Genomic DNA, 17,219 nt, shown 5'->3' on the forward strand with positions numbered 1-17,219 from the left:
CTAGATTTTTCAAATGATGGACATTTTCTCGAGTCAGAGTTACTGTACAGCTGCTTGTGTTTACCATTTGAGAACTTTTGATTCTTTTATCATATGAAGAAAAGGGGTTTGAAGCCTTTAAATCATTTTTATAGAAAAACACGTTTTATATTTCTCATAGTAAGGTATCAAAAAAAAGTATAATTTTAGTATTGTTGCTGACATTCTTCAAACGAAGCCGTATTAGTGCTCAGTCAAACGTCTTACCGTAAACTACACCTTCAGAATTACTAGGGCTTAGAGACGCACTGCAAAGGGTTTTCGAATATAGGAGGCAAAGTGTGGACAAAAAATAATTATATGAGTGAGTGAGACGAGAGGGAGAGAAAGAAAAGAGCGAGGTCAAATTTATAGGCATTTTAAAATAACCGTTTGCATTAATAACATGCTTTTCTTGCAGCTTAGCCTATTTGGGTTTAATGTTTCAGTTGTGATGAATAATGAAGACATTCTCCTTTGCTGAGGAGACATGTGGATGTACGGAGCGCGTGTGTGTGTGACCATGCCTCTGTCTCTGAGTCTCTTCTGGAACGAACATCACACTTTCACTGTGCAGTGAGAATAATCCTTCATATAGACACACACACCTACACACACACACACACACACACACACACACACACACCTTTAGCACATAGTCCTACAATTTGCTGTGTGATGATTCTGAGTTGTCTGAAACCCATAAACACCATCACATTTTTAATTCATTTTCAAGTTGTGTTTTCAGCCATTTTTCATTTCAGTCTACCTGCTTTAGGATTCTGCTGTGTCTCCAACTTACTGGCTATAAATGATACTGACTGAATGCAGGGCATGAATAAATGTAAATAAGGGTCTGGGCTTTCAAACCACTCTTAAATGATAAACATAAACCAATGATCTGATGGTGTTAATGAGTTTAAGGCATCAGTCATCACACAGTGCTGAATTTCATGTGCATTATTAAAAGAATCATAATAATTTTACATTGCACTTCGGATCAAGACGCCCATTGGTTTGTGGACTACCGTTTTGAAGCCTTGAGTTTGGCGTTTTGGGACGGAGCCAGCGCGAGCCAGTGGAGGTGACATACACCTGTGCAGTTTCAACTCGTTCGTAGCAGGAAATCACGTATTACAGATAATCATAAGCCACGCCAAAAGCATACCCTGCTTTATGGTCTATTTTACTCTGACTGGGACCATCATTTACTAAATGATCATGCTGTATGGAAGAAGACTGAAACTAGAGATTGAGACCATAAACTCATTAGGAAACTGTTTACTGAGCTCATAAATCGAGGGAAATTCGGGTTATTCTCCATAAGACTGCATGGTATCGTTTTTTTATTGCAGGCAATGCCTGGCCCCCCTGCTGGCCTTTACATAGAATGCAGATTTTAAGACACTTTTCAGACCCAGTATGTGTCAATTACATATACTGTCAATGGTCAAGACAAAATAAACAAAGAAATATTTTATATGAATTCTTTTGTTAGTTAAATTCATACCAGGTCTACCCTGGTGCGTACTGCTTCCAGCAAATAAGAATACTGAAGCCTAAATTGCTTTTTTTCCACTCGATATCTGCCTATTATGTTAATGTGCCCTGCTCTCTTGTAGCTTTAAAGGTGTTCAACATGAAATCTCAAAATACTTGGTTGGTTATATTAATTGGTGTCACAAATCTTGGGTGCCTATATTGAAACTGTGGTGACTGTATAGATATCGTCTGTGCAGCTGGTTTGAAAATGTGTGTAAAGCATCCAGGTTTTAGAACTTGTAGCTTCTTTACAGCAACATTTAAAGCGACTGTCATGACTACAACTCTGTGTTCTGTCAGAATCAGCTTTATTTTTTAAGCATGTGAACACATACAAGGATTTAGATTTTTTGGTTTCTCTCAATGCACACATGCAGCGTATTAGGCATAAAGCAATATTCCCTCACAGTCTTCACTAAACATATTATAGACTGTGTCCTAATACTGCAATTTGACTGGCTGGTGGAAGCATCCAACTGTGAGGAGGTAATTCTAGTTGATTGGTGAAACAATGCATATGAGCAGAAATAAATATGGTGATTGACTTTGGCTGTAAAAAAAAACATTTGGCCTACATATAGTGCAAACAATACCAGTGTACAGCATAAGGATTCAGGATGCTTGTTACTTTTTTCTGTAATTCTATGACAATGGTTGGTAGCGCAGTTCAGTACGTTTATGGCACCGACTGACTTTTTCTTTTCTAGTTCTAGTTTCTACCGATTATCGAAAACTGTCTCTATTTCTCCAGCAGCTCCCAGGTCTTTAAAAAGCTTCTGTCTTTGGAGTGAGTAAATGTACTGTAATGTATAATGTTTGTTAGAAAATAGGTATAAAATAGAAAAAAACGTTCAGGAACCAGTATAGAACATTTCTGAACTATACCCAGCCGTATAGTCACTTAATTGTCCATGGTAAAACTTTAGAGTACTGTCTATTTCACAAAGAATACAAAATAGTACATCAGGTCTACTCCTAGTAACAGGAGAGTTAGGAAATACAGTAGCTTTATTCTGTTTCTGTAAAATTTCTATGAACTTTTCATACTTTCATATTCATTTTTCATACTATATATATATGCGTAAAAATCTCTTCAGTGCTGAAGAGGTTATTGAGAGATGGAATACGTTCTTGACCTCTATTCTGCAAAAATCCCACATTAGTAGTATCATTGTGAACCTAAGGACTGAGTTGTCTGTTGTATTTTTGGTGGTCAGTGCGAAGGACACATGCTCTTTGAATAAATCTAATTTGCTCTCTCCAACTTAGACACACACAGCCTTTCAGTTATTGTTGTAGCAGTTCCATTTTGACTTTTTGTTAATCTGCTCATTGAAATAAAATGGTGGCAGATCTCACAGGATGTAGGAAAAGTTAATAGCAAGTAAGGCTCAAATATTCACATTTGAGAAGTTAAAATCAGAGAATCTCGGCATCTCTACTTCAAAAATCACTCAAAACGATCCGTCGATTATCAAACTGGTAGACTAGTAGAATGAATTAACCAATCTTTGCACCTCTAATTGCAAGGTTGGTAGTTCAGTCCCTGAATTCTCCTGTTTCATATTTTTGTTACCAGATTTTCTTTGCTGTAGAAAAAACAGCTGTTTCTTTACTCTCTTCTTCTTCTTCTTCTTCTTTACTTTCTGTCTTGATTCATCCATCCTCACTCAAGTCCCTAAAATAAGATGTAGGCTTGTATAGATGTTTCTTTTTACTCTGATACACAACTTTACACACTGGCCAAAGCTAGCTGGGGTTTGAGTTCAAGACAAAATTGAACACGTCTTTATAGTTGGATTTCCTTACATTGACAAGTAACCCAACATTCCTGCCAACAGTATCAAAGCAAGGCACTTGATGCCGCAAGTTCAGTATCTCAGGCAGCATGCAAGGCTCTGGCGAGGATTGGCTGACTCTAACCAGCAACAACACAGCCTTAAACTAACCTTAGCCACCTACGCATAAGCCTTACACTGGTGGAGCTTGTACACACATAGCCGGTCATAACTCAAGAGGCTAAATTCAGGGCAGCCTTTCCCAGAATTACTAACATATCCAGCCTTTTATCATACTGTATGAATAATTATGCTAGTACATTCTGCATATTTCAATTTTCTACAGAATACTGTGTCATTAGCAAATGAACCATACTGCTCAGTTTGTATAGTGCAGTCATACCACAATTACTACATAGACATTCAGTTAAACATTTAGAGACAGAGATAATATCTGTTTATCTGAATGTTTCTCTTCTGGTAAGACAAACCTGATTGTGTAATAACCACTACATCACTTTTTTCTGTGACCCCTTTAAATGAAGATTAGAATGGAAATTTCTCTATTTTGACCCTATACTTACCCTATTAGTTGTATCTAGTTACTGGTTATGACCAGAAAACAGACTAATACTTGACCTGAAGATTTGTATGTGCTCTTTATTTTCAACAATAAAAATATCATTATAATTATATATAAATGAGGTTGGGAACCATAGCCTTTCATGGCCAAGATAACATTGAAGATAAAGTTTTGTCTATAAAGTACATCTAAAAATAGTTTTTATTATACATAATTTTTATTATGTGGACTAAGATAATGGTTGTAATTTGTCATTGGGACCAGCTGTAGGACAGACTTTGACATATCTTTTAACAGATTTTGTTAAACTTTAGTGGTTCACTCGCTGTATTTGTGCTGTGCCTCCACTCCCTGTACGTCAGGTGCCTCCACTCCCTCACCCGCCCACTCTCTCACCCGCGCCCCAACTCGCATGCATCGCCTCCACCCCAAAAAACTGCTTCTCTTTCAATTTCCTCACCTCCTTTTGGCAGTGCTGCTGCATTTGTTGATTGAGAGACCTTTGGAGGTTGTAAAGGCTGCGTCAATCCCTCCTCCACCACCCCCTTCGCTTCCCCCCGTCTCCTGCTCTCTGCCTCTTCACTGTCACTTGCTTGGCTACATACTAACTTGCTGTGGGAGGATAATTAGTCAAAGTGATTTCCCATACCCCACCCGCCCCCCTTAGCCTCATCCCCTTTTCACTTGCATCTGCTTAGCACAGCTTGGCATGGAAGTCATGGAAATCTCATCACCCATGCCGTTTGTCTCTCCCTGTTTGACATGAGAATATACACACACCAGATGCAGTAGTCACAGTGAATATATAGTTTGCATATGGCCATTGTGGAACGATCCAATGAAGTAGACACAGTGGTGAAAATATTACATTTTACTGTGTAGTTTACAGTCTTTAGCTGATTTGTGTTTAAGCAATAACTGGTGCTCTATTAATGTTAGCAGTAACTCTTGTTTTCTAGTCAGCTATGGTTGGAATGTTTTTTGTGATGTTAAGATACACTGAAATATAAAGAGGCAAATAAGAAATTCAAAAAAAGAACTCCCTGGTTAGGAAAATAAAAGAGAGTTATTGATTTGACAGCAGTGATGATCTGTATGGGATGAAAGATGGAGAGACTCTGCATCCCCGTGGATGCTTTTTAAATGCAGGCCTACACTTCACCCTTCGGGATAGAGTAAATAAGCACAATTAGAAAATAAATTAATATAAACAAACAGAGTTGCATTTTTGTTATCCGCTAATAAATGATTGTTTACACATTATGCGTGGCTGCTCATGCCTAAAATGGAAAAAGTCCAGCTTGGAACACTGAAATAAGTTTTATGGCTCATTAAATTCCAGCTGTAAGCTATAGAGTAAACGGATATGTCATTGTGCTTTGTCAGACAATGCAGGTGTGTTTGGAGACAAGAGGACTTTACTGAGTGTTGATTTTACTGAGCAACCAACAGAATATGTAGGCAGAATGCAGATTGTTTTTAATGATTTTTTTGGCACACGAGGGGTTAAGGCACAGCCCATGACCGCAACAACCCCGCTTCGCCTGGTCAGGGACCTACTTGTTTCATGTCATTCTTCATGTCTGTCTCTCCTCATTTCACTGTAAAACCTGATGAGTTAGTTCAACGCAAACTGTTTGAGGAAACCAATTGCTTTAAACCGTTTAAGTTTATTAACTCGACCAAGTATTCATTGTTAAGGCAACTTTGGTAAATTAAGTTAATGGATTCATTATATTATTGTTATTATTACCATTCAGTTAATTGAAGTTACACTTATGCAGCATTTCTCCAAACCTATGTGTTAACAGAATTGATCTAAATAAAGTTACTTAAATCTATCTTCTTTATTATTACTTTATTATTTCTTTATTATTAATTGATTATCAAAATGGTGGGCAATCTGTGTTATTTATATATTTGTGTGTGACAAACATGAAATGTTTACACTTTTGGGGAATTATTTGGTTGCATAATTGGGCATATGATGATTGATAAAATGAAATAAAACCAAAAAATGAAAAATGCTAGCAAACAAAAATCCAATCCATAGCCTATAGCAGTGAGGCATACATTTTTGTAATGATATTAAGTCAACTTAAATAAAATGAGTCAATGGAACAAACTGGAATTATATTATAATACTGCACAAAAAAGGTGCACTCAAAACAACTGAGTTGCTTCAGCAATTTATTTTAGAGTTAGCTTCAATTCACAGGAAAGAGTGACTGTTTAGAGGATTAATACATGTTAACTCACTTCTTAAATAGGATAAGATGTGTTGTCAGGTTTTACAGTGTAAACGTCATTGCTCTTCTGTCAATCAAGACTGTTCATTCATCTGAACTAGAACTTGAAGGGCCAGAACATTTCAACTAGTAACAAAATTACCTTATCACTACTGTGCTTACCTGATCCATGTGAATAGTTTTAGTTTTATTTGTCCAGGTTAAGAGATATGACCCTTTACAGGATCTGTCTCAACCCCGATAAAACCGAGGTGAATGGAGTTTTGTTTTTAATGCTCATAGAGCTGTAAAATCACATTTAAAGCTGAATTATTTAGTTTTTGTATGTTTCTTTTTTCATCAGTTTGGGACATAACTCTGTAGCAAGCTGAGCAATTCATGTTTGCAGTTCCCTTTATACTACTCGTAAAACAATATATATATATATATATATATATATATATATATATATATATATATATATATATAAGATTATACACAGTAAAATTGATTAATAATAAAGATGTAAAACATTTTATTATGGGCTATTACAATAAAAAACTGGAAAATTGTTTTGGGAAATTAAAACTGTATTTAGAGTCATTATTAGCACTGTGTAAAAAAAACAGACTGATATTTCAATCGGACAAAGAAAACCAAAACTAGTTGCATGGCTAGAAATCTTTACTGAGCACATCTTGAATATATATTTTAATATCTTTTGTCATTTGAGTAAAGCAGCCCTTTAATATTGACTTCATTCATTAATTAGGTTAAAGAATTCAGCTTAAATCAGCTGGAACAATCATGGGAACAAATTAAGACACTTGAGGGTTCTTAGTTTTATGGACAGTTAGTTCCATTACACAGGGATTTCCCATGCATTCTCCGCCTTTTCTGTGTAGCATGGTAAAATCTCAGCAATCCAGTGATTTACTGACTAGTGAAGAATGGCTGTATTGAGACCACCCGCCATGCTCGGGTTCCCCTCCTCATCTCCCCATCCCATTCACAGGCTTGTTACGGGAAGGTGCATTTCTGTAGTGCAGGAAAACCCGCGCCCTGTTCTTTCTTTATGGTTCCATTCTTAACTCAGTGTTCATTGTGTGTGTGAGTGTGTGTGTGTGTGTGGCAAAAACCTCTGTCAGGTTTCTGCAGTAATTGGTCGTGTAGGAAGGCAGACAATGCTTGCATCCCTAAATGTCCTTAAGCCATGTTATTCCTTTGCAGTGTTCGAATCTTATGTAAATTTTAATCTAATTTAGTGGATTCAAATAAAGAACTTGCATACAGGGTGTATGTGTGTGTGTGTAGGTGTGTGTGTGTGTGTGTGTGTGAAACTGTTAGAGAGTTCGTCTCCCACTCGTCGTTACACTGCAGCTGTTAAAAGGATCACTGAGGTACTAAGTAAATCAATGTGTGAAAACAAACCCAGAGAAAAATCCTTTGCAAATGCACATAATTTCAAGGGCAAACACAGAATCTGATAGTAGAACGGCTTGTGTTGTACAAAATGGTAAATTTGATCGGCTGTTAAGATGGTATGTGAACAAATACTGACTGGTGCCTGGTTGTCTTGCTACAGCTCTACAGCTCGGTGGAGTTTGGGAGAAGGTGGCAACTGGTGCATGAGAGAGTGGCTCCCAATCGCTTCTACTGGTAAGTACAGAGATACTTGACCCTTTTAAACGTTGAAGGTGATAAGAACTTATAAACTAAAATCATGCATGATACAGTATTGGTTTCTGCTCTTTTCAGGTCATGGCTGAATGAAAATAATATATAATTCTGTTTTTCTCTGACCAGTTTTGCATTTACCTTCCTTTCTATAAATCCAACTCAGGCATATATTGGTGACCTACATAGTATTAAACAAGCCCAAGCATATATTAATATACATTTCTACATGAAAATAATGAGATACAATTATGCAGCTTCTTGTTGTTTCGGTCCTCCCAGGATTCTTTTTTTAAAAAACAGTTAGTCAGGAATAAGTGAACTTATATAACCCCAGCCAATATTCCATAGAAAAAATACCAATTTAGCTCACTTTTTTTTTTTTTTTAACAATATCTTTATTGGATTTTCATTTTATAAAAAAGACATACAAGAACAAATAACAGCAGAGGAGTGTGTAAAATGGTACAGAAGTGTACAAACATACTCCGTCAGAACACATTTTTCATACTATACACACTGCTCCATACAACCGTACCAACAAGATGAAACAAAAACGTGGCGTTCAGGAGGCCTCCCCAATGAAGGCACATAATCATCCACAGAAGATACATTAACATATAGTCCAGAGAACAGGAGAAGAAGAAACTGGGTCGTGCAGAGGGTGCACCTATACTGTTCCAGGCCCGTCCATCAGGCGCCACAAATCATTGTCCTTCATATAATGGATGAAACGACCCCATACATTTTCAAATACCTCCTGTCTGTGAGAGGTAAACAAGAAGTTAGTTCCCTAAACCACACAGCGACAGCGGGTTTACCAAAGTTTTTCCATGATAAGGCTATTGTCCTTTTTGCTTGTAGAGAACACATGTTTATGAACATTTTTTCATGATGCTTTATTCTGTGTCCCTCTGGGTAAGGACAGAAAGATCCTAGGTTCCAGATCTAATCTAATAATTTAGCTCACATTTAGTAAAATGTTACATTGCTTGTATTAGTAGTCCTACGTTATATTAATCATTACAGTCCAAATGGCATTATATTAATTTTTAACAGCTACACAGTTGCTCATCTATGTGGATAATGAAAAACTGCTACCAATCAGAGCAGAGAAAGAAAGACGCTTTGGGCTGGTGGCTTTAAGATAGTTGATTGTTGAGTCTCATTCCCAAAGTCGGTCGACTCAACCGGGAAAATGAACTGGATACTATTATGATAATCAATTAATAATAATTTGTTTTTACTGTATGTTAGTTGTTTTGACAGGTAATGTAATAATTTGCTTTAGTGGAAGAGTACATTTAAACTTGGTGGTTGTGTATGTTAACACAGTACATTTAGAATAAACATAATAACATGTTTACCACAGTATGCTATAAGGAGGTTAACATGCCCCCTCCAACATTAGCATCCTGTGAGCGAGCAAGCCATGTCCGTACTCACTGCGGTTGTTATGAACTAAATATCGCTGGTGAGCCACGAGATTTAACATTATACATTTGTATAAAGAAGATGCTTTATTCAGATAAATAAAGACTTTTTAAATAAGTTTGGAGAAAGGCTGCATGTGACTGTAACTTCATTTAACTGAATGAAATTGGTACAATTAACTTAATTTACCCAAGTAATCTTATCAATAAATACTGGAGTTACTTTTACACAAATCAAATATCTTTCAAGCTTAAATTGTTTGAGTGAATCATCTTAAAGTTAGTTAGTTCTTGAACACTTGTTACAAAACAATACTTCCAGGAGAGCTTTCAGTAAAACTAATGTTGAACTCAAAGCCAAATGAAGAGCAGTCTTGACATTGTAAATGTCCTGGACAGACTACGTCATTGCCCCGCCACAAAGTGAGGAGCCAGATGAGCCAGAGAGGTTTTTAAGATTTTCATTATTCATGTGTCTGACATGCCTGATCTTCCTCCGTGGCAGACAGTTACATTATGTGACCGACAGTGTTCAGCTGTGGAGAGAGGCTTCAAAATCATTTTTGGGGTGCAAACTGAGTGTTGTTATCCTTTGAGATTAGATAAACTAGATTGAAACAATCTAATGGTTCCCCACAGCAATGCTTATTATGTGTCTGTCTGGAATTGTTGCATAATCATTGCTTTAGTTCTTTCAGATGAAGATTTACCCAACTTTTAACTGCTACATTTAACATTATTGATCCCTAGCCTCCCCTCTTTTCCTCAACTAACCACCACCACTCAGGCGCCGTCCAACTCAGTGCTATCTAGCATGTCTGGCCTCTATACAGTAACTAACACGTAACAAAAAGCTTTCACCTCAACAAACTGCGGCGGAACTGTCAGGGTAGTAACAAGCTGGGCAGCCAGGAGTGAAGGGAGCCTGGAGGGCTGATGCTGCAGAAGCTGTCAGAGTTCTATTTTGGGACGCACACTGTGCGGTGCTTGTGGTGGTAGCCGTGGTAATGAGGCTGCGGAGGGAGCTTATGTCTGGCTGTGCATGAGGCCACCAAACATGTTAAGACGATGAGGGGTCGTAAGCTGTTTTGGTAGTGCTGTGGGTCAGTTGTAGGGTGCAAACTTGAACAAACATTGCAGCTATAATCAGTTTGTGCAAGTGAAATGTTTTAAATAGGACATTGCAAAAACTTCTTTGGAGCTGCTTGCGTGTGATATTTTGGCAAGGCGACAGCTCCACTTCTTGAATAAGTCAAATTTTTTCCCACCTGTTCTGCCGTTGAGACTACTCAGAGACTACGCGGCTGTCGGAACCGGTATCATGCATACACACTACGGTAGGCTGGCAACGTAATAGATGAGCTTTGCCTCCCATCACTAAGTGGGGAAAATACGTGAGTTTAAACAAACCATACAGCTGCTCTGACTCAAAGAGTTATTTTTCGCCTGCCTCACACTGTTCTTGGCTACCTAAATGGATTATTCAGTGGAAATGGAAATGTGGTTTGGATAAGTAGGCCATCCCATTCACAGTTATGTTTCATCTGGGAAATCACCAATACTACCAATACCTATAATGATTAGAAGATGTGGTGGTCTCTGACTGTCTCTGACTGTGTCTGCTTCTCATTCCCCTCACACAGCCTGCCTCTATTTCTTTCTCCGTTTATGTGCGTGCTACCTGTCGGCACATTCTCTCTTCCTCTTCACCCCGCCTCTCTCCACCTCTCCCTGTTCTCTCTCCCTCCATGTGTGTTCTGCCTTTGCTTCTCCTCTGATCCCCCAGTCTTTTTAATACATATTTAATGCCGTAATGATTATATGCTATTCCATCTATGGACATCCCTACTGTAGCGGGAAAATGGCTTTTCCTCTCCTAATGATGTCAGGAAACGTCTTCCTCCATCCGTCTGGGGTTAAAAAGGACCTTCTGGGGGCTCTAAACATTTAGATCACACAGTAAATTCGAGGTCCTTTTTTCCTTACACTTTAAACTGCCATCCAAAATGAAGACAAAGACACGGTAATTGCTGCAGCCAATTCCTGCTGATGTTTACCACAACTGCACTTGACTTAACCTCCCTGTAGTTATAAATTTGTCTGACTTTGCAGCATACAATCTCTTAGGTCAGACAGCAGCTATAGGTGGCATCTGCCCGAAGGCAAGAGTCCAATGTTGATGTTCCTGAAACACATTTGTCTGCCTTTCAGGTCGAAAATGGGTTTGGACAAAGAGCCAGGCTTAATTCACCTGGAAACCAGCATCTCTGAAGGACGTGAGTAATTGAATTCCGAGTTCAGCGCTCCATTTTCTCATGTCTTTGTACTGTATGGTGAGCCTCGTGTTAAAGAAACTGGGAGTTGTGTGGACAATTCCTCTGAAGGGTAATGCATGGGGACAGCGGAAATGGCAGAGTCTGGGGACACACAATGACAATGGAGAGAAAAGTAATGCATATATTAGAATGCTTTTAAAAGCGAGTGATTTAGCTCAGTGGCGCTCTGGTAGGTATAGAGAAACATCACTCATCCTCCTGAATGACAATGAACACTGGGTTATTGTGGGTTGACTTATAGGATTTGACTTAATTTGCTTACTGAGTCTGATGTCAGAATTTTTTTCAATTTTCAATTTTTATTGAAAAAAAAGTAGAAAAAAGAAACATTGAAACAAGTCATACATGTTCTCCCTTTTTTATCCCCCCCATAGCCCACACATACAAAGTAAGCTTGTGCAAGAGTGGAAAACTAACAAACGTCAAACAGATTTTTCAGAAAAAAAGTCAATTTTATTTTTTTTCCCCGCATAATTTTTCAAATTCATTGTCTATTTCATCTCTCCCAGCAAGTATTTGCCTTAAAAATAATATATTCACAATTATATAGTTAACTTGAAATGATGAAATGAAGTCCACTGATGTTACTCATAAAGTTCAGTTTTTTGTCATGGGGAGTCTAAACACTGTCATTATGTCATCAGGGGTTGATGATGTCACCAGGTACTTATCTTGAGATAGGGTTTAAGACATTGGCATATGAAGTTTGACGTCTGCTCTTCCTCCCACTGTACAAAAAGGATACATCAGTATGATAAAATGCCAGGAACTATCTTTGGAAAAAAAATATTTGACATGGAAGCCAGCCACCAGGGGGCAATCAAGATGTTTTGTTTTCACTTTTGGAGTGGTGTCATGTCATCCATCTTTATATATGGTTTAAGACTACAAAATCATAACAGAAAGCTTGTGTTGCAATCTAAGTTTGAAAGACAGGTGTGTCTAAAAGAACCTTCTATTGGTTGCATTATGTGACAAGTAGCATCCAGCATTTTATTTTAAAGATTTGTCGGGGGGCATTATTACTTTTATTGGACAGTTTGAAAGCTAAGGTGGAGAAAGGGGGGGTATGAAATGCAACAAAGGTCTCTGGAATTGAGCCTGCAACCTTGTAGTCATGCAGGATGCGTGCAATACAAACATTTTGTGAGTGCCCCTTTAATCCTTGGTAAATACTGTATTCTTTCCCTCTCACTTAATTTTTACAAAGCCTTTTCAAGTGCCACCTTTCTGTTAGAACCCTCTCTTTGAGGCCAACACAATAGAGAAAAGCCAATCATACAAATACTCATTGCAAACATCAGTCGTGTCAGATGTTACAGTCACATAACTAGAGACGCTATTGGTCATGTGCGCGTGGAGGAAGCCGACACATACTTGGCAGAGGCTAACATGTGGGGACAGGCTCTCTCCCAGCGCTGCGATTGAAGGCAAAGAAAGCAATTGGCCTCTCTGGTCATCTGTCTTCCCCTCAGCCCGGCTCCTCCCTTACTGGGACCACTTTATTGACACGAGTAATGTAGGAAGCCAAAAGAGGCCGCTTGGCTCTGGGTGAAGGCTGCCTTTCTTCATTGGCTAATACCATTGCTGATGCCATGGCTTGACGTGTGGGTATGTGTGTGTCTTTTATGTGTGTGAGAGCAGAAGCGCTGTATGTCACCTGCAAGCTGCAGAACTGCACAGACGCCAACAAGGGCAAACCATTCCCCGGCTACATTGACCCCAATTCTCTGGTGGTGCAAGATGAGTATGTGTTTGTCCAGGTAGGTAATTGTCCAGTTTTCTCAGTGAAAAGCATTAGAGCAGCATGCAAGGCAGAAAGTTTGAGAATTCTATAGGAAATTGTTCAAGGTCATTCTCAGAAAGGTGATATTAGTGCAGTTTTATGTCTTTCTGTGGAGGTGATGAATGCTTTGTCTGTTTTTTTTTGTTAACGTTTCGCCAAAATGCTTTCACTCAATGGTTTTGTTGCCTTAAGGTGTCAACGGCAGGGAGGCCAATCTACTATGTGTCTGCTAAAAGAGATGTCTTTACACCCATGAAGCTGCCCAAGTATACCCTGCCCAAGGTAACAAGTATACTGCATGATTTAAATGAAATGAACATGAACAGATGAGACCTTGATGATTAACAAATAATGAACTGAACGTCGGCAAGAGTCAATGTCTTATCACGGGTCAACAACAATACATGAGACAACTTTCACTTTTAGTTGATAGTGCTGCACCTCGATGAAGTGTTCTGCATTCAGAGGCACATAATATCTGTTTGGTATGTGGGCTAAAGTTGTACTAAAGCACCAGTTCATTGCTGGCGCTGCGTGACACTCTCTTTGTTATTTATGGGCAAATCAAGGCCAAAAGTAACTCTCACAGTGTTTCCAGAATTGTTATTCCGGGCTGCTCTGTGTGCGCATGGCCTCGCTTGTCACGTCCCCATTGACAATTAAACATGTTTTATTCAATCAAGCCCTGGGCGCCCCGGTTGCTGTCGGCTCACTGCAAGGTGTTATTGGCACAGTCAGAGGTAGATGAAGAACACAACCAAACAGCATGGCCTCAGCTGCATAATCTCTGCCCAATAAGCCTGACATAGTGTTAATGATTGTAGTATCCTCTCAGTTAAAATAAAGCAATACAGAGGATGAAGCAACTCTGATTATTGAATCTGATTAAACCCAGCAGGAGTGTAAGAACAGTATACAATCTAAAAGTTTTTATGTTTCCTTGTTGAGACATGTGAGATCTTGTTTTTGATTAGAAATTATTGCTTTCACAAATGTCAACTACAAATTATAGGAGAGTTTATAAAGCTGCTTATTTATTCCATTAATTTAGAATAAATGAATGTAAATGTTAAATTACATTTTTAAGAGGTGCATTAGATGAGCATATTTAAATTTAAATGAAGGTTTTTACCTTCTACGTACCAAATAACTTTATCTTTCTTGTCATAAACAAACATACCTCATTAAAACAACTGAGCATTACACACACAGATTTCCAGGACAAAGTTGACTTATCTGAATATAATTAATTTGAACAAACATGCTAACGTATCAGTTAACAAGGAGCGTGCAGGTGATTGGCATAAAGGGTCACATTGTAACAAACTTCCTAAAGTCACGTATATTTTTTCTTAACCATTGGCAATGACTAAAAACAAGTGAAATGTAAATCATTCACTTAGTTTTAGTCACTGTCCAGTCATCAAAAGAAAAAAATAACGCCTGCTTTAGGAAGTTAATTACCATGTTGAGCAAATCACCTACCAACTCCTGTATATGAAAGACTGATGAAAGCCACTAGGCCGGAACGTTAGAATGTTTGTTTGACGTGGCAAGAATAAATTGGTGAAACGGAGATTAGTCAACTTTGTCCTGGAAATCTGTGTGTGTATTACCTTTTTGCCTTTCCACATTGGAACTTATATGACTATGGCTTAGCACAATAAAAAAAAATACTGGGAAGGTGCATCCCTCCAAGATCTAACTACTTCTTTTCATTACGCTACAGCACAAAATTAAGCCTGCACTTAAAAATAAAAACAGGATAAAAGAAAATAAATATAAAACACTGTGGTAACAATACAGTTAAATCATGTATTTTTGCCTCTCTGCCAGGACCTGCATGTGATCAGTACAGATGAAAACCGTGTGGTTGCAGCTGTACAGGAGTGGAACCAGAATGAAACCTACAACCTGTACGTGTCAGACACGTCAGGGGTCTACTACACCCTGGCTCTGGAGAATGTGGTCAGCAGCATGGGCCCCGAGGGCAACGTCATGGTCGACCTCTATGAGGTAAACAGACATCCATCTGGTGGCAAATGATGATCTAAAATATGTGCTTCGAGCAGCAAAGTACCATGCGGTACTGACAGTAGAATGACTCTGCTCACCACCTTCGCACCTACCGCCACCCCCCGCGTCTGCAGTATTCATTTGGCCAATTTTGTAAATAACGGTATCAAATAAAGGCCTGCTTGATGAGTGCACAGCCCACGAGTTTATTATGAACAGTGATCAATATTTTAGAGCTGCGAGGCAGAGATGATGAAATGTACTTGTTTTGTCATTTTGGAAAGAAACCCTGCCGCTGTAGGCCTACAGTCTTCAGAGCACATTGTGTGAATACGAAGCAGCTTCAAAGTGCTGACATCAACAAAGGCAAGAGGGGATTGTGCCAGGGATATAGATTTTTGGGAGGCTGGGATTATTTCTTTCTTTGATGAATAACTGCAGATATTACTTCACAAAATGCACCGAATCCAATATGGTGAGGGGGGGGGTGTTATGGGCTAATGTTGAGGCTCTGGGACGCAGGTATGATTCTTAAAGACGTATCAGCGCAGGATAAAACTATATCTCTGAATCAAATAATTAAGCTGTTGATGATGCCGCTCGTGTCTTGCTGTGGCCTCGCTGATAGAATCAAATCCACTGTCTTGATTGGGGTCGCCACCCAAAACGGAGGATATGCTAAATCTCTCCTCCAAGGGAGATTGAAGTATCTGTCTAAAGTGGAGTTTCATTGCCTGACGCGACTGACTCAATTCAGTGTCCCTGAGCTATTCCTAGGGGCCTCCAACGAGGAGTCAGATTCATTTAAGACACACATTGATTACTCAAAAGTCCCCAGTCAGTCGATCATTTCCCACTCAATGTCTGTGGCTGTATTTGGTTTTGTTGGGAATACAAAAGAGGTAAGCATTGCTCCAGGGAGTTTTGCAGTGTTGCATTCATTTTCTGCAACATGACATAATATCTTTAGGACATGTGAAGTGCGCTAACATTTCAGCTGTTCTCCTTTTAATTTCACAGGTAGCGGGAATAAAGGGGATGTTCCTCGCCAACAAAAAGACGGATAACCAAGTGAAGACGCACATCACCTACAACAGAGGCAGAGACTGGCGGTTACTGCAGGCCCCGAGCAAAGACCTGAGGGGCAACAGCATTCACTGTGTGCTTGTGAGTGTCTGCGAGCGTGCTGCGTTCATACATGTTTTTACACATGTGCACTTCCATCAAAGCAAGGCCTTGACAGGAGCTGACTGATCCCAGCAGCAACGAGGGGCCGAGTTTAGAAAGAGCAGCGCCCGTCAAAGCTGAGTGCTCTGAGGTTGCTGAGCTGAAAGGTCAGCCATTTTGATTCAGTCCAATAAGCTGACCTCCCATTTAAGAAACATAGAAAGAAAGAGGTGTCAGACAGAAAAGTACACACTTCTTTTTATCTGTCTTTCTTCCTGAAAGCCTCTGAAAGTTGGGCACTTCTCATAGTCGAGTCAAGTTTTCACTCAAAAAGCCAAAGTTGGAAATTTAAAGTAAAGCATCTAATGGTGTGTCTTTGCAGCTACAGATGTGTTTGTCTATGAAGCGCCCTCTTCTAACGTGTGCTTGAGTGAAAAAGTAGCCGGAGTGAGACAACAGTGTGGATTTGATGGTTTGTGTCACTAAAGCACATCATCTTCAAGCCACATTAGCACATCTAATCTCTGTATATGACTTTATATAAAAAACGATCACCTTTTTCTTGATCAACCAATTAGCAATCCTGTGGCACGCCTTGCCTTCTACCCATATTATACAGTCATTTGTCAGGAAATGTCAGAGTTTTAATAAACCT

General features: G+C 39.0%; 1 protein-coding gene across 6 annotated transcripts in view; it reads left to right on the forward strand.

The window, feature by feature from the left end:
* Positions 1 to 17,219, forward strand: part of LOC127355318 (VPS10 domain-containing receptor SorCS1) — a 163,172-nt gene that overhangs the window by 108,856 nt on the left and 37,097 nt on the right. For all 6 annotated transcript variants that reach the window (XR_007881734.1, XM_051386084.1, XM_051386082.1 and 3 more), the window contains exons 5-10: positions 7,735 to 7,808; positions 11,471 to 11,535; positions 13,240 to 13,358; positions 13,574 to 13,663; positions 15,218 to 15,397; positions 16,418 to 16,564. Coding sequence is in view for 5 of the 6 variants with exons in the window: in XM_051386084.1 (XP_051242044.1) it covers positions 7,735 to 7,808; positions 11,471 to 11,535; positions 13,240 to 13,358; positions 13,574 to 13,663; positions 15,218 to 15,397; positions 16,418 to 16,564 (675 nt within the window). In the remaining variant the exon portion in view is untranslated. The remainder of the gene's footprint in view (positions 1 to 7,734; positions 7,809 to 11,470; positions 11,536 to 13,239; positions 13,359 to 13,573; positions 13,664 to 15,217; positions 15,398 to 16,417; positions 16,565 to 17,219) is intronic.

The sequence above is a fragment of the Dicentrarchus labrax genome, unplaced genomic scaffold (assembly GCF_905237075.1).
Source record: "Dicentrarchus labrax unplaced genomic scaffold, dlabrax2021, whole genome shotgun sequence".
Lineage (NCBI taxonomy): Eukaryota > Metazoa > Chordata > Actinopteri > Moronidae > Dicentrarchus > Dicentrarchus labrax.